At 37.3% G+C, this 18,478-nt stretch overlaps 1 protein-coding gene across 10 annotated transcripts in view; it reads right to left on the bottom strand.

Annotated features, from left to right (window-relative positions):
• ARAP2 (ArfGAP with RhoGAP domain, ankyrin repeat and PH domain 2) overlaps window positions 1-18,478 on the bottom strand; it is a 117,469-nt gene that overhangs the window by 77,172 nt on the left and 21,819 nt on the right. For all 10 annotated transcript variants that reach the window (XR_015286547.1, XR_015286546.1, XR_015286548.1 and 7 more), the window contains 3 exons: window positions 17,793-17,862; window positions 11,872-11,992; window positions 9,028-9,209 (listed from right to left, as the gene is read on the bottom strand). Coding sequence is in view for 6 of the 10 variants with exons in the window: in XM_023925393.2 (XP_023781161.2) it covers window positions 9,028-9,209; window positions 11,872-11,992; window positions 17,793-17,862 (373 nt within the window). In the remaining 4 variants the exon portion in view is untranslated. The remainder of the gene's footprint in view (window positions 1-9,027; window positions 9,210-11,871; window positions 11,993-17,792; window positions 17,863-18,478) is intronic.

Consider the following 18,478-nt stretch of genomic DNA (forward strand, 5'->3'; position numbering starts at 1 on the left):
ACATAGGCAATGTACTAAAAGAGAAAAATATAATTTTGTGACATTATTTGTCTGAGCTCTGCCACAGGTAGTATAGACTGAATTCAGAAACTACACCTACTTAATTGACTTGTAACGGATTTCAAACCTGGCAAATTAGTAACAAGAGTTATACACTAAATAAAAATTTGCAATAGCATATAACAGTATTTTTAACTAACTATGACAAGGAATACACATATACTATCATGGAAGTCTGGTGAAAACAGATGAGAAGACTGAGATTTGAGAAAGCCCACTTGCCTTCATCAAGGCAAAGTCTTGCCTAAGTAACCTAGTGGCCTGGTATCATAGAATGACTACATCAGTGGACAAGGGAAGAGTCACAGGTGTCATTTTTCTGAACTTTTGTAAAGCCTTTGACATAGACCCCCACAACATCTCTTCTCTAAATTTCAGAGACCCAAATCTGATGAGTGGACTGTTCAGTGGATAAGGAATTGGTTGGAAAGTCACATCGAGAGGGTAGCGGTCAATGGACCAGACACCCACTGGACATCAGTGACAAGTGGTGCCCCTCAGGGGTCTGTATTGGGAGCAGTGTTACTTAAGATCTTCATTAATGACACATATGAAGGGATCAAATACACCCTCAGCAAATTCGAGGATGACATCGAGTGGTACAGCTGAAATTCTCAAGAGACAGGATGGCATCCAGAGGGGCCTGGACCAACTTGGTAAGTTGACACCTTATGAGGTTTAATGAGATCAAGTGCAGTGTGCTACATCTGGGTCAGACAAGCCCCAGCATCAACACAGGCTGGGGGATGAACAGATCCAGAGCAGCCCTGCTGAGGGGGACTTGGTGATGCTGCTGGCAGAGAGGTTGGACATGACCCAGCCATGGGCACTCCCAGCCCAGAGAGCCAAACGTGTCCTGGGCTGCATCCAGAGCACCGTGGGCAGCAGGGCCAGGGAGGGGATTCTGTCCCTCTGCTCTGCTCTGCTGAGACCCCACCTGCAGGGCTGCACCAGCTCTGGGGTCCCAGCACAGGAAGGACACAGACCTGTTAGAGGAGAGCCACCAAGTTGGTTAGAGGGATTGAGCACCTCTCCTATGAGGAAAGGATGAAAGAACTGAGTTTGTTCACCCTGAAGAAGAGAAGACTCTAGGGTGACCCTAAGTACAGCCTTTCAGTACCTAAAGGGAGCCCATAAGAAGGATGGAGAGGGACTTCTTACCATAGCACGTACTTACAGAACAAGGGGGAAAAACTGAAAGAGAGTAAGTTTATATCAGATATTAGAAATAAATTCTTTATTTTTAAAGTGGTGAGGCCCTAGAACAGGTTGCCCAGAGAAGCTGTGCATACTCCATCCCTGGAAGCCTTCAAGGCTGGGTTGGTTGGTCGTGTCCTTGAGCAACCTGGTCTAGAGGGTGGCATCCTTGTCCATGGCAGGGAAGTTGGAACTAGAAGGCCTTTAAGGTCGTTTCCAACCCAAGCCATTCTGTGATGATACTACGATGATCTTAACATACACTTGTACCTATCTAAGTTTGTGGAACAAATATTTCTGTGAAGATATGTTGTCTACACTGCTTCAGAAATGCTCTGGTCTTTGCTGTTTTAACGGCCATGTAACTTTACATAAGTATTAGTATTTTAGCTATGCTAATTCGTTTTAAATCTGAAATAAAGTAAAAGAAAAAAAGGCTGAGGAAAAAAAGTGATCAGTAAACTAAATTGAATGTAGCAAATGTATAGAAATAACAGAGGAATGGGGAAAATGTGTTTTACATTGCCTTCAATTTAAAGAGAAAAAGCAAACCAAAGCTACCGACCACTTTTTCAGCATGTTTCCTATGAAAGCTGACTAATACGTTTACAATTAAACAGAAGTCAAATAGTGTTCTAGCTGCATTTAATTCTACAATATATTGAGCTATTGAAAGAAGAGAGATCGAAGTGCTCTTGAAAAATACTTTCCTTTACATTGTAACCGCAAACCTGCCTATTGCACACACAAAAAAAAGAATACTTTGTTCTTTAAGTGTGTATACATACACATACATATATGCTGATCGTACAACCTTTCAGATTAATTGAATGCAGAAATAACTTTTTCATGTGATTTAAAATAAAAGATAAATGAAACTCCAGTCTTCAATTATAAAAGAAAGTTCCTATAACAATGTTCTGGTCCCTATATTTAGGGCTTTTGATCCAACACAATATTTTACCATGGGATTTGAAACCAAACTAGTAGATCTTAAGAACAAGCAACATATATGATGATGGACAACGATCTTGGGAAATTACAGTACTCTTAGAAGTAAATGGATTTCCCCAAAATTGCATTAATAGTGTTCCAGCCTTATGGCAAGTAGACCTGAAACCTTCTTCAAGTTCTTATGCATGTGCTCTGCCACTATGCAAATGTTCATGATATTCAAACAAATACCACTTTTCTTCACTGTTAATTTTTAAGTGATTAAGGTAGCTGGCTATATATATGTTAGTCATCCATAAAACTTGACAGAGCATTACTGAAAAACTGACAACTTTACAACAAATCAGATTAATCATGAAGCTTTTTATCATTGTGGAAGCATTACGCTTTTTACCATGTTTCATGACTGCTTTAGGTGTACTTACATCTCAACAAGATCTTAGCATAAAAACAAGTGAACAGGAAAAAGCCCTCAAAGTTTAGCTGCACACAGAACTTAACACTAACTCTTTTTTTTTTTTTTATAGAAGTCCTGTTTATGCCCTTCTCTGTGTGCTGTAACATTTTCCACAACCTAGAACAACATCACACAAAATTATTTTTGAATGTAAAATGCAGCTCTTCCCTGTAAAAGTGGTCATTGACACACTTTTCTTCTCTGATTGAGCCACTTTAGCAGCATATTATTTTAAATCCATTTTTTAATCTTTTTTGAATTAGGGGTGCAATTAGCTTAAAACTGACGAAGCAATTGTCATAAAAACAACAAACCTTTTCCCTACTCAACATGGTTTCTTGTGATCATTGATTTTGCATTATAACAAGCAAAACCACAAGATTTAAAGGTTTCTTACACAATTCAAGTTATTTCCTGTTCAGTTGTTTCTTATGCCATGCACAGCAATTGATCATTGCAATGCTTTTGAGTGTGGAAAACTGGAACGAGTTTCTTACAAGGAACCGCTAGAAAATTAGGGATATGACCTTAATCTATCATCCCAGCTACAGCTTGATGCAAACAACTATTTTTAAAAGAGGCTGGATCATTTGATTCCACCACAAGGGATCATATATTTTGCCTTAAAACACTTCCTCATATTATTCTTTCCCCCTCCAACATATTTGGTATATTTTTGGGTTATTCCATTTTTGCTTGTTTAAAATTTGCTACAGATTTGTATTCTTATGAAGGAAGAGCAAAACTGGAATGAATCAAAAAATAAAGAGCAAATGTTCTTTTGTTTTTCTGTTACCTTCACCTATTTAAGGCACTCCAGGACAAGCACAATTGTATGTTTGTAACCATGTTTGATCATGGTCTCCACTAGCAATCAAGTACATCACAGTTTCTTTAGAGTTTCCCAGCTATTACAAGCAACAGTTTTTCACCATAAAATCTTGAAACATATATTCTTGGTACAAGGGAGCTGAGTGTATGGGATGAGAATGGGGAACAAGAGAAACACAATTACAAGAATTGTGCTTCTTGTTTTCTCATTCTCAATAATTCCTCCTTCCACTGCCACACACCATACATACCATGCACTTCTCTCTCCTCTCACCCTCTATCAGCCATCTGAATGGTCGTCTTCTTCCTCCTCCTGCTTCCTTTTGTTGCCTTTACTCCCCTGTCATTTTCCCTAGCTTCCTTTTCAGAACTCAGTTGCTTTTCTCAGGGTTCCTCACTAGATCTCAAAACTTGTAAGTATTTTCCTTTCTGCTCTACTTGCATTCAACTCCTCTCCCCAGTTTTCTTTCATATTGCTGTTTCCATCACCTTGTACTCATCATATTCACAAATATAATCATGATGATACACCAAAGAATCTATATACATTAAAAAGAATTTCTCATGATGCTTTAGCATGACAATCAACCATTACTACTCATCTTCAGGACTTCATTTAACTGTTCTTCTTTGGTAACCTTCCATTGTTAAACACTTTTGATGTTCTTAATAGATGCTTTTTTTTAATAAAAATATTTCTCTCTCATTCATCATGTTCTTGATTATTAATCAGGATTCCATTTTCTCCAGGTTAAACCAGAACATTTCCTAATGAACAATCCCCTTTACAGAGCATCATTGTAAATTCCCATATATACCAAAGACTGCCCTGAAAAGACTTCCAAGTCTGCCCCTTAATCCCAACCACAATGTCTCTGGCACTGTATTTCATAGTATCACAGAATGGTTAGTGTTAGAGGGGACCTCTAAAAATCTTCTAATCCAATCCCCCTGAAACATGTATCCAACAGGGGTATCTTTCACTAGATCATGTTGCTCAAAAACACTCCCCTTTAAGCCTGCATTTCTTAACAAAGAACATACCTCTGCTCTTACACAGAGATTAATGCACACATCCCTTCTGCTTCCTTCCACTGGCATTCCCATGACTTCCTTTCAAGATGCCAATATCAAGCACCAGCTTTGGCTTGTCCTTTCAGCTATCCTTGTATCAGTTCTCTACATCATCCCACTCTTTGCCATTTTCTCCCTATTTAATACCCTTTCTCATAATACATCCTTTGGTGCTGTCCAGTTTTGCTTTAAATGCACCATTAGCATTACAGAGGAAATTAAAATTACTAGGCACCCTTACTGGTTCATTCAACATGAATAAACATTTCCATCTGCCACAGGGCAGATCATTTCAATCTTTGACAAAACAAAACACCCTCTGAAATCAATAGGAACATTGTGCCAAAATGAAAGAAGAGGTTTTCAGTAAGTAATGCATACTATTGCTTATACATAATGGAAAGAATACTCATCACCATTAACTCAGAGTCAGACATTGAGAAATAATGTCACAAGTACGGCACACGACCAAACCAGTGCCTCACCTTTATATGTGGCAAAGTTTCCTCAAAATATACCAGGTAAATACATCTCACGACCCAAAGCAGTAACAAGAAGATCCTGATTTCTCTTTTCAAAGCCAAATCCTAGCACAAACACTATGATGCCTAGGCCCTCCCTGGCATTAGATACCAGTAAATCTTGAATTTAGCCTAACAAAGGGGATATATTAAAGCAGACAAGATAAGCATTTGTCAGAGCCCTTCTGAGGGTAACTGAGGGAAAGTTGTCACTGTCACTGCCACTGCAGACTGACATTTCAAGCCAATGTTTGAACTTCCACGAATTACCAGATTACATGTTTTTATTTAAGCACGAAAGACTTTGAAAAAGAAATGGGAATTTCAGCAAGCTGCAGGTTGAACAAATTGATTCTGTACGATTTACTTTTCACTTTTGCTCAGAAGAGGAACTTTAAGAAATCTACACTACATGAGTCAAAGAAATTGATGGTTTTGTACTAGCACTATATCACTGCCACAAGTTCAAGCTAAACCAATCACTTTTTAACTAGAAAGAGGCCTGAGACATAATGTTCTGATCTCAATCTGAACTTCACAAAGTTCATGGTGGTTATGTTACGATTTGGCATTTGGCTTAGGATCTTCTCCACTTTTAACACTGAAGAATTTTTTTTTTTTTAAAGTAACAGCAGACTCTCCTCTATCAAGTTTATTAGAAATCAATGAGTAAGCTCGATCCAATCTCATTTCAACATTGTAAGAAGTCTAAATAGGTGTCTTTTAGCACTGCAGTTATAATAAACCCCTCTAAGGCTCTCCGGGAGTCTAGTATGGATGTGAATTCCAATATGAACAGGATTTGAGGACATCCCTGGACAGATCTGCCTGATAATTACTGGCTCAACTGCAAACTGAAGACAGGGAAGGATTTTTAGATCAACATCGCCCTCTAAAGGGTTTGTGCTGTATTGCGATGGTTTTCTTCAGTACTGCAGTAAAAATCATTGTTTTCCACTTGAAATTAAAACACAAGAGGTAGCCAAAAAATTGCAGACTTTGAAAGCCTAAATACAGAAGCTATTTCTTCTGATTCACAAACATCCAGAAACTGCATGAATAAAGGATATTGTTCAAATACAGAATCTGGAAAGAAACGTCTTAGGACCATTTGAATTTTCTGGGGATTAGGAAAGTAAGTTTTGGGAAGAAGATGATTTTGCACCATTGTTTGCAATATTCATACACACAGGAGGCGTTAACAGGCTGGCAGCACATCTAACCGTTCTGTTTCAGGGCTTGATTTTGGTTTGCCTTCTGCTGCACTGCAGTCAGTGATCTTTGCAGAGCATCCATGTAGTAGAAGGAAATAAATATCTTGTAAAATGGCTGTATAAGAATGTGCTTTCATTATCAGCTAAAGCAATTCTGAAATGCATGATGCTGAAAGGGCAGAGCAAATAAACCTGCCACACAACAGCACAAGTAACAGAACCAACACACAAAAAAATCATTTAAAAAATATCTGTAAAAACAGAAAGTGATGGGGAGGGGAGCAGTCTTAGAGTATCTGAATCATGTAATCTGCACTCTAAAATGCAGAAAAGAGCAATCAAGAACCCTTCAAGAGTAAATGGGTCTGTTTTGTTTCAACATACACTCAGAAAAACTGATTCAGCTAGTGGGCAGAGCTGGGAGTGCCCTGTATCAACAGAGGAAGTTCAAAGCACTACTCAAGGCAAGAAAGATGCTCCCAACAGTTATATCCAAGTAGTGTAAGAATGAAAGAAAAAAGAAAAAAATTGATGCCTGTTACTGCAACTCTCAAGACGGACATAACTAATTTCAAATGACCTCTCACTCCAGAGGAGAAATTCCTCCACAAGTCTGGATATCTTAGCTACTCAATGAAAAAGCTCAGAAAATCAGCAAGGACCATTCAAAAATATTCAGGGGCATAAGATTCAAAAAGCATAGTTCTGAAAGTAGAAGCAGCTCGTTAACAATGAACATCCACAAAAAGAAGATTTTCATGGATGAAAATTATTTCCATGGACCCTCACAGATAAAATACCTGGAAATGCCATGACAGAAGAGGAACATTGAGCACACTCATAGTGTGAGTCTCAGAAGCAACAACTATGAAGTCGGACAACTTCGTTTTTACTAAATGCAAGAGCACCTCAGTGAAATACAGGCTCTCAGAAAGGAGGCGTGGCGTTTGCAGCTTGGTTTTGGTCCTCCTTATAGATGAGCTGTGAACTTAATTTAAATAAACATACTAACTGTCAGGTCACCTATTCATTACAATAATCAGGTCTGAACATTTCAGTATATATAAAGAGTATTGTGCTCAGCTATGAAGACCAATTTCTCTCCTTGATGCTCATTCAGCAAAAGATATGCTGCGGGCCTAAATTCAAATGACACACAGCAAATACACATATCTAAATAATTTATGGAGTTTTATTATAGTTACAGAACAGCATAAATCCATAAACTGTATCATGTTCGTGGTGAGTTGATCCTGGATGGATGTTAGATGCCCACCAAAGCTGCTCAATCACTCTCCCCCTCCCACAACTGGACAGGGGAGAGAAAATATGACAGAAGTATTGAGTGATGAGGTAAGGACAGGGTGAGGTTACTCACCAGTTACTACAGGCAAAGCATACTCAGGCAAATCAGTTTAATCTTTATTTTATATTACTGATCCAACCAGAGTAGGATAATGAGAAATAAACTGAAATCTTAAAATACCTTTCCCCCACATGTCCCTTCTTCCTGGCCTTAACTTTACTCCTGATTTTCTCTACCTCCTCCCCACTCAGCACCTTAAGAGGGATGGGGAATGGGGGGTTGTAGTCAGTTCATGACACTTTTTCTCTGCTGGTCCTCCCTCCTCAGGTCTGCCATGCAAAGCCAATTACAACACTCTTGATTTGCTGGCTGTTGATTGACCTCAAAGAATGTACCTAGCAAATAAAGCTTCCTTGAAGAACAGTAAGTAGAAAGAAAAATAGGTCCTTCTCAGTCTCTAATTTCCTGCCATACCCTGGGAAAGAATGGTAAGATTTAATTTCAAGCGTTACATGGACCGTCAAGCACACCTAAATAATTGCACACAGAGAAGGATAACAGTAGAGGAAGTGAGACCCACTCCAGGAGAGACCATTCACTTTAGACATGGGCATTTGCCTGTACACAGGACAAGGCGAGCATGTAAAAACTGCTCCCCCAATGCCATCCCAGGTTCCTGCTACTTGAGGGTAATCAATTGCCTCACAAAGAAATAGCACCTGCCACTTAATGTCCTCAATAGATTTTTCTTCCGCTAGTTCACACAATTATTCACTGAACCCAACTATCCTCATTTATTCCCTGCCTATGGCACTCTACAGAGTTCCACTTTGTACAGTCATGGCCAAAACAAAACTAAAAGCCCTAGATTTTAGAAGTTGAAAAGATATGCCTACTTCATTTTTTAATACTGGATTTGTTTAAAATATTACAGTGCACAACAGAATCTGGCCAATCTCTATTCTTGGAAACAAAAAGAGCATCATTTCTGAACATTTTCCTGAAGTATCAGTTAAATACCTCAATGTGTTTCTGTATAGCACACTTTCCAGGGCAGTGTATTATAAAACACTGAAACCAGTGCACAAAATAAGCCTTCTGATTAAGTTGAGTGCTTATGGCCCACATTTTAAGAGTGAATTAATCCCAGCCCTGACACTAACATGTTTTGACACTCAGAGCTTTTCACTTCACCTCTCTATATATTCACTTTTTTCTATTGTACGACAGACATAATGATTCTTTGCCTGCTTTGTGAAGCCTTCTGAGAATTGCAGCAATAAAGTACTACATATAAAGAGATATGCATTTATATTGAAATGCACCTATTCACAAAGAGCCATCAATTTCCAACTCACTAGTTAAACCATTTTTATAGGCTTTCATTCACAAAAAAGCACATGAAAAATTTACCTGCTCATTTTTGCAGATCCATACAGTACTCCCCTGAAGTAGAATAAAGATCTTGGTTTTGTATCCTTTCAGCTCCAGATACCCACTTTTCTCAGGGGTGACTGAAGTTCGAGACTGAGAGTTATTATCAGACTGCAATTTCAAGGCATTGAGTATTGTATTAACCCAGTCATTTCTTTCTTCTAAACAAGAAAAAAAAAAAATTTTGGTCAAAGACAATTAGTTAAGCAGCAGCCTCATTCTTCTTTACACACTGGTTTTCCCAATGTTGGTTGATAGTACAGCTATTCCAAATAAGAGAGAACATCCACGCTGAGGAGGAGGTGTAAACAAAAATAATGAGAATTTGTATCAGTGGAAGTGTTAAAAGGACAGCCATCAAATTAACGCCCAACAATCAACACAAACCAATCCAAACAAGCTGATGATCTAGATTCTTGAAATAATGACTGCTAGTTCTGAGATACTTTATTCCAGATAGCTTGAAGACTGAGGAGACAGACAAGTGAAGAGGTTAACCTTCTGTAAGCCAGATCAATGGGAAAGAAGTACAGCAGTTATGTAAGCAGAAACCAGGTAGCCTAAATCTCATCTGTCACTAAAGAGGCAAACAGTGCTATTCCATGCTTGGCCCTGCTTTTAAGAAAAAAACACTCGGTAATTTACAATCTATTCCATTAAGGTGTGGTGGTTAAGCTTGATATTGTCAAGGGTACTGAGTAATTAAGAAAATGCATATTTGAGCATCTCTGCATGCATTATTAATGTAACATCTTACAAATACATGAATACAAGGAGGTGAAGTAATATAGTTTCGCTCAGTCTCATTCGCCATGTTCAGACATTTCACTGGACTAGGATCAATATACTTTAATGCTGAGTAGTCCAAATGAATTAGGTTTGCCTTATGTGATTGGAATATCATGAATATTTCAACTGTTTGCTCTGAAAGAGCCAGATCACAAAATATATTGGGGGTGGGGGGGCGGGTAGAGGAGGGAAAGAGAAGGATTGGAAGTTCTACACACACAGTATTTATAAAGCTGGCAAAATGAGCGTGGAAGACTGCAGGGAGCATCATTGAAATAATACTGTGCTTACTTCATAAATGGCACGTGTGCAGCATGAAGGAACAAATACACAAATTTAGGTATCATAAAATACTTTGTAGAAAAGGAAGACAGAAGCCTGACAGATTAGCAGAGGGTATGTGATCCAAGTGCTCCTGTAAAAAATTTTGCTTTAAAATACATATATGCTTGAAATACTCCAGTAATGTTTTCAAAGTACTTTAGTATAGCTGAGGGCATCAAATTACTCTGGAAGTGTTTTTTTTCAATGGTATTTCACTCTGGTGAAACAAAATCTCAATGCACCTGAGAAAGTTATGCTCTAATTCACTGCTATCCCTTGTTTGGTTTTTTATTTTGCCCCCCAAAGCCCCTAAAACTTTCCAAACCATTATATATACTACTTTTCCCTCCAGATATTTAAATACGTCCAAAAGTAACTCATTTCTGATATCTCAAAATACATATAAAAGTCTCCATTTTAAAATCTCTGAAAGAAGTTAAGTACCCTTTGAATAGTCCCAGAACAATTCCCAACCACAAATCTACAGAATAGTATCAAGTAACAGTTTTATTTTTTGCACATAACAGAAATCAAGCAGGGTTATTTACATACTTTACTGGGAATACAACATCCAGTTCTGGATACAGTAATGGCCAAATTCCGTATACAATTAGCATTTCTAATCTTAAGTGAACAGCTTTACAGAGAGGCTGCTATGTCCAAAGATGGTTACATACTACATGATAATGGAATTTCATGTGTAAGAAGTGGTTGCTCTGAATATATTCTATAAGTCAGTACATGTTTTTAACATTTTTATAGTATCCAAAGCAAAGGTCCACAAAACAAATTGCAGCCCTTCAAAATGTATTGCACCAAGATGGTTATATTCTAATTTATGAAAAAAAATATTAAAAATAAATTTGGAAGATAAATGAGAAAATAATGAAGAAATACATACTTTTAAACTCAGCTATGAGCATAAAAATGACTGAAATTATTTGAGCCAAACCTGATAAGAGGGATTTGTTCACTGATGCTGCACTCCTGTTACAGCCTGCAGCAAATGTTTACAACCAACTATAACCCATAAAAATAGGATTTGATAATGGAAATGCTGAGAGACCCTTAGCTATAATGGCTCTAGCATGTACTGCTGTAAATTCATATTGCACAACTCTTTTTTTCTAGGCATTCATTTTTGATTGTTTCCACAAATAAATCATACATGCACTGATATTGATTCCACATATTACAGCTGTACGTTGATAAAGCATTCAATTAGAAGGCACACTAACTTCCTTGCTACAATTTACATTTGTAATCTCTATCAATACCTGGCTGAAAATACTGCATAGGACAGAAAACCACGGATTTCCTTTGATCGCAGCATCATTTCCCAGGCATCATTCATTGTCTCTGTCAATTTTTCATCAAGTGGTGACTCAGAGTTGTCTGAGAGCACACAGGCTGTAAGAGCTGCTAGTGAGCCTTGAGAAATGTTCAGACAAATTAATCTTCAGGAAGGATGGGGGAGGAGGCAGAAGAGTTGGGAAAATAAGTCTTCTCATTTTGATATTTGAAAAAGCCATTGCCCAACAATTTCTGTTGTTCTTACAAAGTTCAGAGTTCTATCCAGTTTCACTTTATGAGCTTAAACCATGTGGATTCCAGAAATATCTCTCATAAGTCATATTTCACAAACAGAATTTATCAACAGTGATTACACGGCTCATTGGCAATTTTTAGAAACACACATCTTCTACTTACCCTCTTTATCCACACGGAAAACGAAAGTCCTGTGGGATGTGACTACTTCAAACTTATTCTCCCCATGAACTCTTACTGTTGCTATTGCAGAGAGCAGTATTATTCCTTTTGAGAACACTTCCTGTAATAAAAAGGCAGTCAAAATATTTAATTCTCACGAACTTTGAATTTCTCTGAGGAAATACTATTTGTCGTGACGTTCAGGAAGTTCACCGCACTTAATATAACTTGAATAAGTGAACCCCTTCACTACTAACCTATCACCAACTTCACTGTTCTGGATCTATGCACATCTACTACTTTCTAAAATAGAGTAAAATCCCCTGATGAGATAGACTGTGCATATCTGAGATTCAACTTCATAAATTATCTCATGGCATTAATGTTGCAAAACATCACACCTTAATTTACAATTTTATGCCAAAGTAAATTACATTTACTATCTCAGAAAAAAAATTTAAATATATAATTATTATACTTTTATGATATAATCAGACATGGGAGAAATATTATACTTTCTCCAGGCAGAGCATTCCAGATAGTTTTGCTGTTCTCCCCACACCTTGCCACTTCAGTAGGTAGTCAGTAAGAAAAGTAAATTCGTTGATTTTATCCCTAAGTTTGAACACAAAGACGCCCATCACTGGAAAATTACAGTGTCCTGTCAGTGCTAACAAGAATGCTCTAGCTTGGATCAGGTACATGTTTTTCTGCCATATGTGTGTGCTGGTTTTGGCTGGGATACAGTTAATTCCCCTCACAGTAGACAGTCTGGGGCTATGTTTGATGATAGAAATAGGGTTCACAACACAGGGACGTTCCAGCTATTGCTGAGCAGTGCTAACACAGAGCCAAAGTCTTTTCTGCTCCTCACCCCACCACACCCCTGAGGAGGCTGGGGGTGCACAAGAAGATGGGAGGTGATAGAACCTGGACAGCTGACCCCCGGCAGACCTGAGGGATATCCATACCATGTGGCAACAGGTATGTAAAGCTGGGGGATATTCACAGTGATGGAGTTTCTCTTCTCAAGTAACCATTATGCATCCCCTGCTCTCCTGGGGATGGCCAAACACCTGCCAGCCCATGAGAAGTGATGGATAAATTCCTAGGTCTGCTTGTGCACAGCTTTTGCTTTACTTCCTATGTGTCTCTATCTCAACCCACAAGTTCTCCTGTTTATTCTTCTGATTCTTCTCTCCATCCTGACTGGGGGATGAGTGAGTGGGTGTGGGGCATGGTTGCTGGCTGAGGTTAAACCACAATAATTTGGGGTCAGCAGATTTTCCCAATATGTTTAGATTTCTAACTAGGTATTAGGACAACTGAATAGAACACAAATGCAAGATAGGAAAAAGTAACTGCCACAGGTACTTCTTTCAAGGAGCTCACCTTTTAACAGAATTAACCCAAGGGTTTGGGGTGGGGGTTGGCAGGAAGAAAAGCTGAAGCAGACGTGCACTTCAGAAATAGATCTGCATTATTTCTGGATTCCTGAGTTAATGCTGTTCTTGTCTCCACTATGCTTTTATCAATTCATTTTCTGACCAAGACAACTCAGACATACTGATAAAATTTATGATTCAGACACAGTAATAGTCCAAGAGTTAGCTTCCCATAAAGAAATTGTGCTGTAATAACTTCCCTCCCAAAGTATAAATTATTATAACAGACTTCATACAAGCACTCAAGGAAGATTGTGAATGTGAAACAGGAAGGATATACTGGATCATTTTTTTATTTACTGAGTTTAATATACTAATGTTGTTTCACTTGGAGGTACTAATACATGTCAGTGAAGGCAGTTTAGCAGATAAATAAATAGAAATATTGTAATACAGCAGAAGCAAGCATGTTACTATAGTTACATACAAGGAATAGACAGAACGACCACTGAATTTATAGAATTGCATAGTTATTTTCATTATGGCTGTATTTGTTAAAATATGTTAATAACTTATTTTTAAAGGAGGTTGGATATAAAGTTAACTACTGATCCTTCAATGGTAAAACAAAATTTTTACATATACAGCTCAGTAAGTGTTCATTTATAAGTATGCTATGGTGTTTGCAGGCATCTACTGGCTGCATTTGGTACTACTGCAAGAGAATAACAGACTGCTGCAAGTTACAACTATTTTATTTCATTTGCTAAAAAAAAAAAGCCAGTTTCCTTTTAAGCTGAGTATAGTTTTGCTTTGTTATTTAAACAATCATCCATCATCCCTTTTAAAGGTTTGTTCTCCAAGGCATACATATTTTCAAATACAGTTTAAACCATAATAATTTATCAATCTATCTTTCCTGTGCAGCAGTTTTTCTTTCATGTGCAAAAATAATGCCTGTTAAAAAGCTCTTGTAGATCAAGACACAATATCTCTCTTTGAAATACTGCAGACTATAAATTAGGTGAATTATTTAAGAATATAGAAAACAAAGCCAAACAAACATAGCCAATTTATTCTGTTACTGAGTGGTGTAAACTAGTTTTAGAGCTGCTAAGAATTCTCTGACAAAACATTTTCTAGCAGGGAAAGCAAACTGTCTGGGTGGTTTTTTTTTTATATCAGCTGGTTCAACAGAAATTTTTATCTTCAAATAGAGCCCTATGTCACTCCTTGATGGTTGTGATTCAGAGATGAGCTAATGGATCCTGGAAAATACCGTTTTGGACTACTTTGACAACAGGTTAAGTATGACCTATTTCAAGAATGACAGTGATTCACTTGTTTTGCAGTGAATTCTTGTCTTTGTAACTTGTATCGTGACACAACAAAATACTGAAGTTTTCCACTAGAAGAGTGAAATATTTTTCCTAAGTCACTAATAGATTTATCAGGGATGCCAAGCTGTTTTAAATAAAAACTTTCAACATAACCAGGAATTTTTGTCTTATTATAAAGTGCATGGTAAAACACCACAGCTCTGCCAAAAGTAGGAAGAAATTTGAAACAAAACTTGTGCATATACGGTAGCTGAAAAAAAATCTCAAATTCTACCTTCCCCTCTTCAGTTAATCACACTCTGTTGAGACAAAGCCACATGGGATGTTGATCTGATTACATCAGCTTTCTCAGGATTAGAAACACAGAAGAAATGAGAGCAACACAGATTCAAACCAAAACCTTCCCTAGGTCAGATGCTGTTCATTAAAAGCTGAATCTTTTTTTCATGTATGCAGATACAAAAAAGAGATCTCCATCATGTAGAAGTGATGTACACAACTAAAACAAGGTTAGAGAAAGATTTATAAAATTGGTGTTTAAATCATTCAAAGCATTCATAAGGGCACTTCCAGGAATGTTTCACATATTCTCTGTCTTCCCTCTATAGTCCCCGGTTATTTCACTCTTCATTAGCCACGTAGTACACTTCCCCATCTTGAGAACCTCACTTCTCTCTAGCTCCTAATTTGAATGACAAATAGAGCTATTTAATATTGGTAATGTTTCTGGGTAAAATAAACAGTTCCATTCCACTGAGCCTAACCTTCTCTGCTTGTAGTACAAAGAAAAATATCAAGCATGAATTGATCTCCTTCTGAGAACTACTTTTAATTGATACATGAAACCAAAAGTATAGTTTCTTTATAACATGCTTGTCTGTGTAGGAACATCCTAAGCCAAACACATATTAGAATAGACAGAACTTGCCATTAAGTTCTAAAATTAAAACAACAACTTCCCCACTTAAATATCTAAGTAGCCAGCCATGTAGGTAGGAAGGGGGACATGCAAGGTGCTCAGACTGCATGCAGGTCTTGATAGGTCTGCAAATAATGTCAAGGTAACAACACACAAGCTACAGCAGGAAAATGCTGATATCTATCTCACATGAAATACAAACACCTGTAAGTGTGGAGACAGTGGTCCAACAGAGACCACAGCACAAAAACTCATTTTCCTGAGTGACACCACTGCTCATTCAGCACAATCCCACTGGGCACTAAGAAATACTGGTACCCAATTGTATTTTCCTCCTACCTGCAAGCTAATTTAAGTTTCACCAAATCCTAATTTCCCAGAATCTGCTTCAGGCCTTGCAGTTCACAGATACATTTCTTCACATATGTGACTCACCAAGCTAACAAGTCAGACACACAGATTTGGTCAAACAGTATACACAGAGAGCAAGCAGCATCTTCAACACCCAGAGTGACGCTTGGACTCAGATTCCAGGAAAAGCAAGGCAAAGAGGCTTAAATACAGGTGTCTGCCAAGCTGCTGATAGTCTAACCTACCACACAGACCTTTTAAACAGAGGATGCAGAGCTGGTAGCTTCCTATGCATCCTGTGACACACTAAACATTCATTTCAGCAGAAGGGAAGACTTTTGGAATCTCTTATGACAAAAAGATGCATAAAAAGTGCTATTCTAGCATAACTGACCTCCAAGTAACATTTTTAGTGACTTTTAAAAAGAAGAAAAAAATAAAAATAAATTCCCAGTGCAGATACAAGACTTTAAATTCTATATTAGCATTTCTTTCCCTAATTATGCTGCAGATAGTGTTAAGAACATCCCATTGCTGTATTTTTTCAAGTCTTTCTTAATTATCAACCCTGCTTTTCTGCTCCTCTGAAGCCATGGGATCAATTCTGCAAAGGGGTACCATTTTTTGTCACTGCAATCCAAATGTTAATCTCCTTATTCTATTGTTCCCTTCACTTACAAAATTATGTCTTCTACTGAAAGTGAAGCAAAGCAAGTTAAAACAATTGTTTCAAGTTTGTAATCATTAGGCACAGTATCAATGTAAATAATTTTTGATCTTGTTCTTCGTTCCTCAGCCCCTCAGAAAATTAAGTCTCATCCTACTTCAGTTCTTACATCCTCACCCCATCATAAGGCATCTATGGGTCTCTTACCACCAATCAACATACTATTTCAGAACTTTTACCTAAAACTGTATTTTCTTCCTAATGTAATATGCATCTTCAACAGGAAATTATTTACAGCATTTAAAATAACACATATGCATATGGAAGGGAACTTCAACTTCCCTTAACATGTAGATCTTACAGTCATCTATCACTTTTAAGTCTAAGAAGGTCTTCACTACTTCCAAGAGGAAAAATTAATTAGTAAACCACAGAGCAAAAAAAAGTAAATAAATTTTGTAGTGCTCTGAAGGGTAATTACATGGAATTACAAGAGAATTACAAGGAATATAAGCTTTGTTGAAAACCATGATTTAAAAATGCATTTTTTTATCACATATAAGAAGTGAATTACTTTAATCAAAGCAGCTCATGACTCTGCAAATGTTTCAGCAAGATTCAATCCTCAGGTACCGAAACAAAAACAGCCATGTACACTGTAGTACTGTACTGTTTTTGAACACTCCCATTCAAACCTAACCTGGCTCCATGACATGAGATTATTCAGAGAAGATAAACAGGAAAAAGACATTTTTAATCAAAGAGTCAACAAGCATATAGGTTTGGGTTGGGGTTTTTTTTAATGGTCTTCCATGCTACTTTTTAATTTCTCTCTGACAATCTCCAGCATGCTAGGTTCCCATGACAAGACACTTTGCAAAAACCATCAAAAGAACATCTCTCAAAAGTGTTTAGTATGATCCTGTTCTGTTCTGAAGACAGCAGTGTCAGTGTCTCACTAAATTAAAAAAAAAAAAAAAATCTGAGGATATCCCCCTGGAAAGGTAATACAAGCCCTTCTAGGAAACAAAAGGATAAACAATACATGAAGACAAGGACACCCTAAAATATTTAATTACATCTCACCATTATGATCATTATGATCATTATGATCATCTCATCATTAGTATTTTATAATTGAAAATTAACTTAAGATGCATATTCATTTGTAATTATTCAATAAATTCTTTATAGTACCTTCTGTATTACACAGATGCATTTTGTTCCAAGTCCAAATATGGCCAAAACATATCCCTTACCTTTTCATTGTTGTAATAAGAAATGCTCTCTCCATCAAATTTGACCCAGCGCTTCTGAAACACACGTTTGCTGTGAATCAAAAATAAACACAATTAATGTACAGCCAACACTGGTTTTAATAATGTCTCGATCACAACTTATAGAAAGGTCAAGTCTTGTTTACCTTTCTGTTCAAATGAATATTACGAACATAGAACATCACTTTAAGTGCTACAAGCTCTAATAAAATACTTTCCAAAAATGAAAGCTGAGAACATCAAATGACCATCTCACTGTCATGCTTATGACAGGGACATCTCTGTTCACAGGCTTTGGTACCTCCAGTCATTCAATGTCAACGTATCTCCCCAAGACTCTGTGTTCTGGCCAATGAATCAATAGCAGCACACCACATCTCCCAACAAGTACAACATGCAATTTTATTTATAACAATGTGTGTTATCTACTGGACACCATTAATGAGAAACTTTTAGTGTGCCATTAACTCAAGCCCCATAAAGACCTTCTAAAAATGTATTTTTACATCAACCTGAAGTAGTCCATTACACTCATTAAAAATGTTGACAGCTTGTTAGTTATCATCTATAAATGTCTCAGTTCTAAAATCTATTAAACATGTTAATTAAGCAAGAACAAGACCCCACTAATATCTTTTCCCAACATTATTTCCTTTCCTTTTAACTGA

Source organism: Cyanistes caeruleus, chromosome 5, assembly GCF_971803275.1.
Source record: "Cyanistes caeruleus chromosome 5, bCyaCae1.hap1.1, whole genome shotgun sequence".
NCBI classification, from domain to species: Eukaryota; Metazoa; Chordata; class Aves; order Passeriformes; family Paridae; genus Cyanistes; species Cyanistes caeruleus.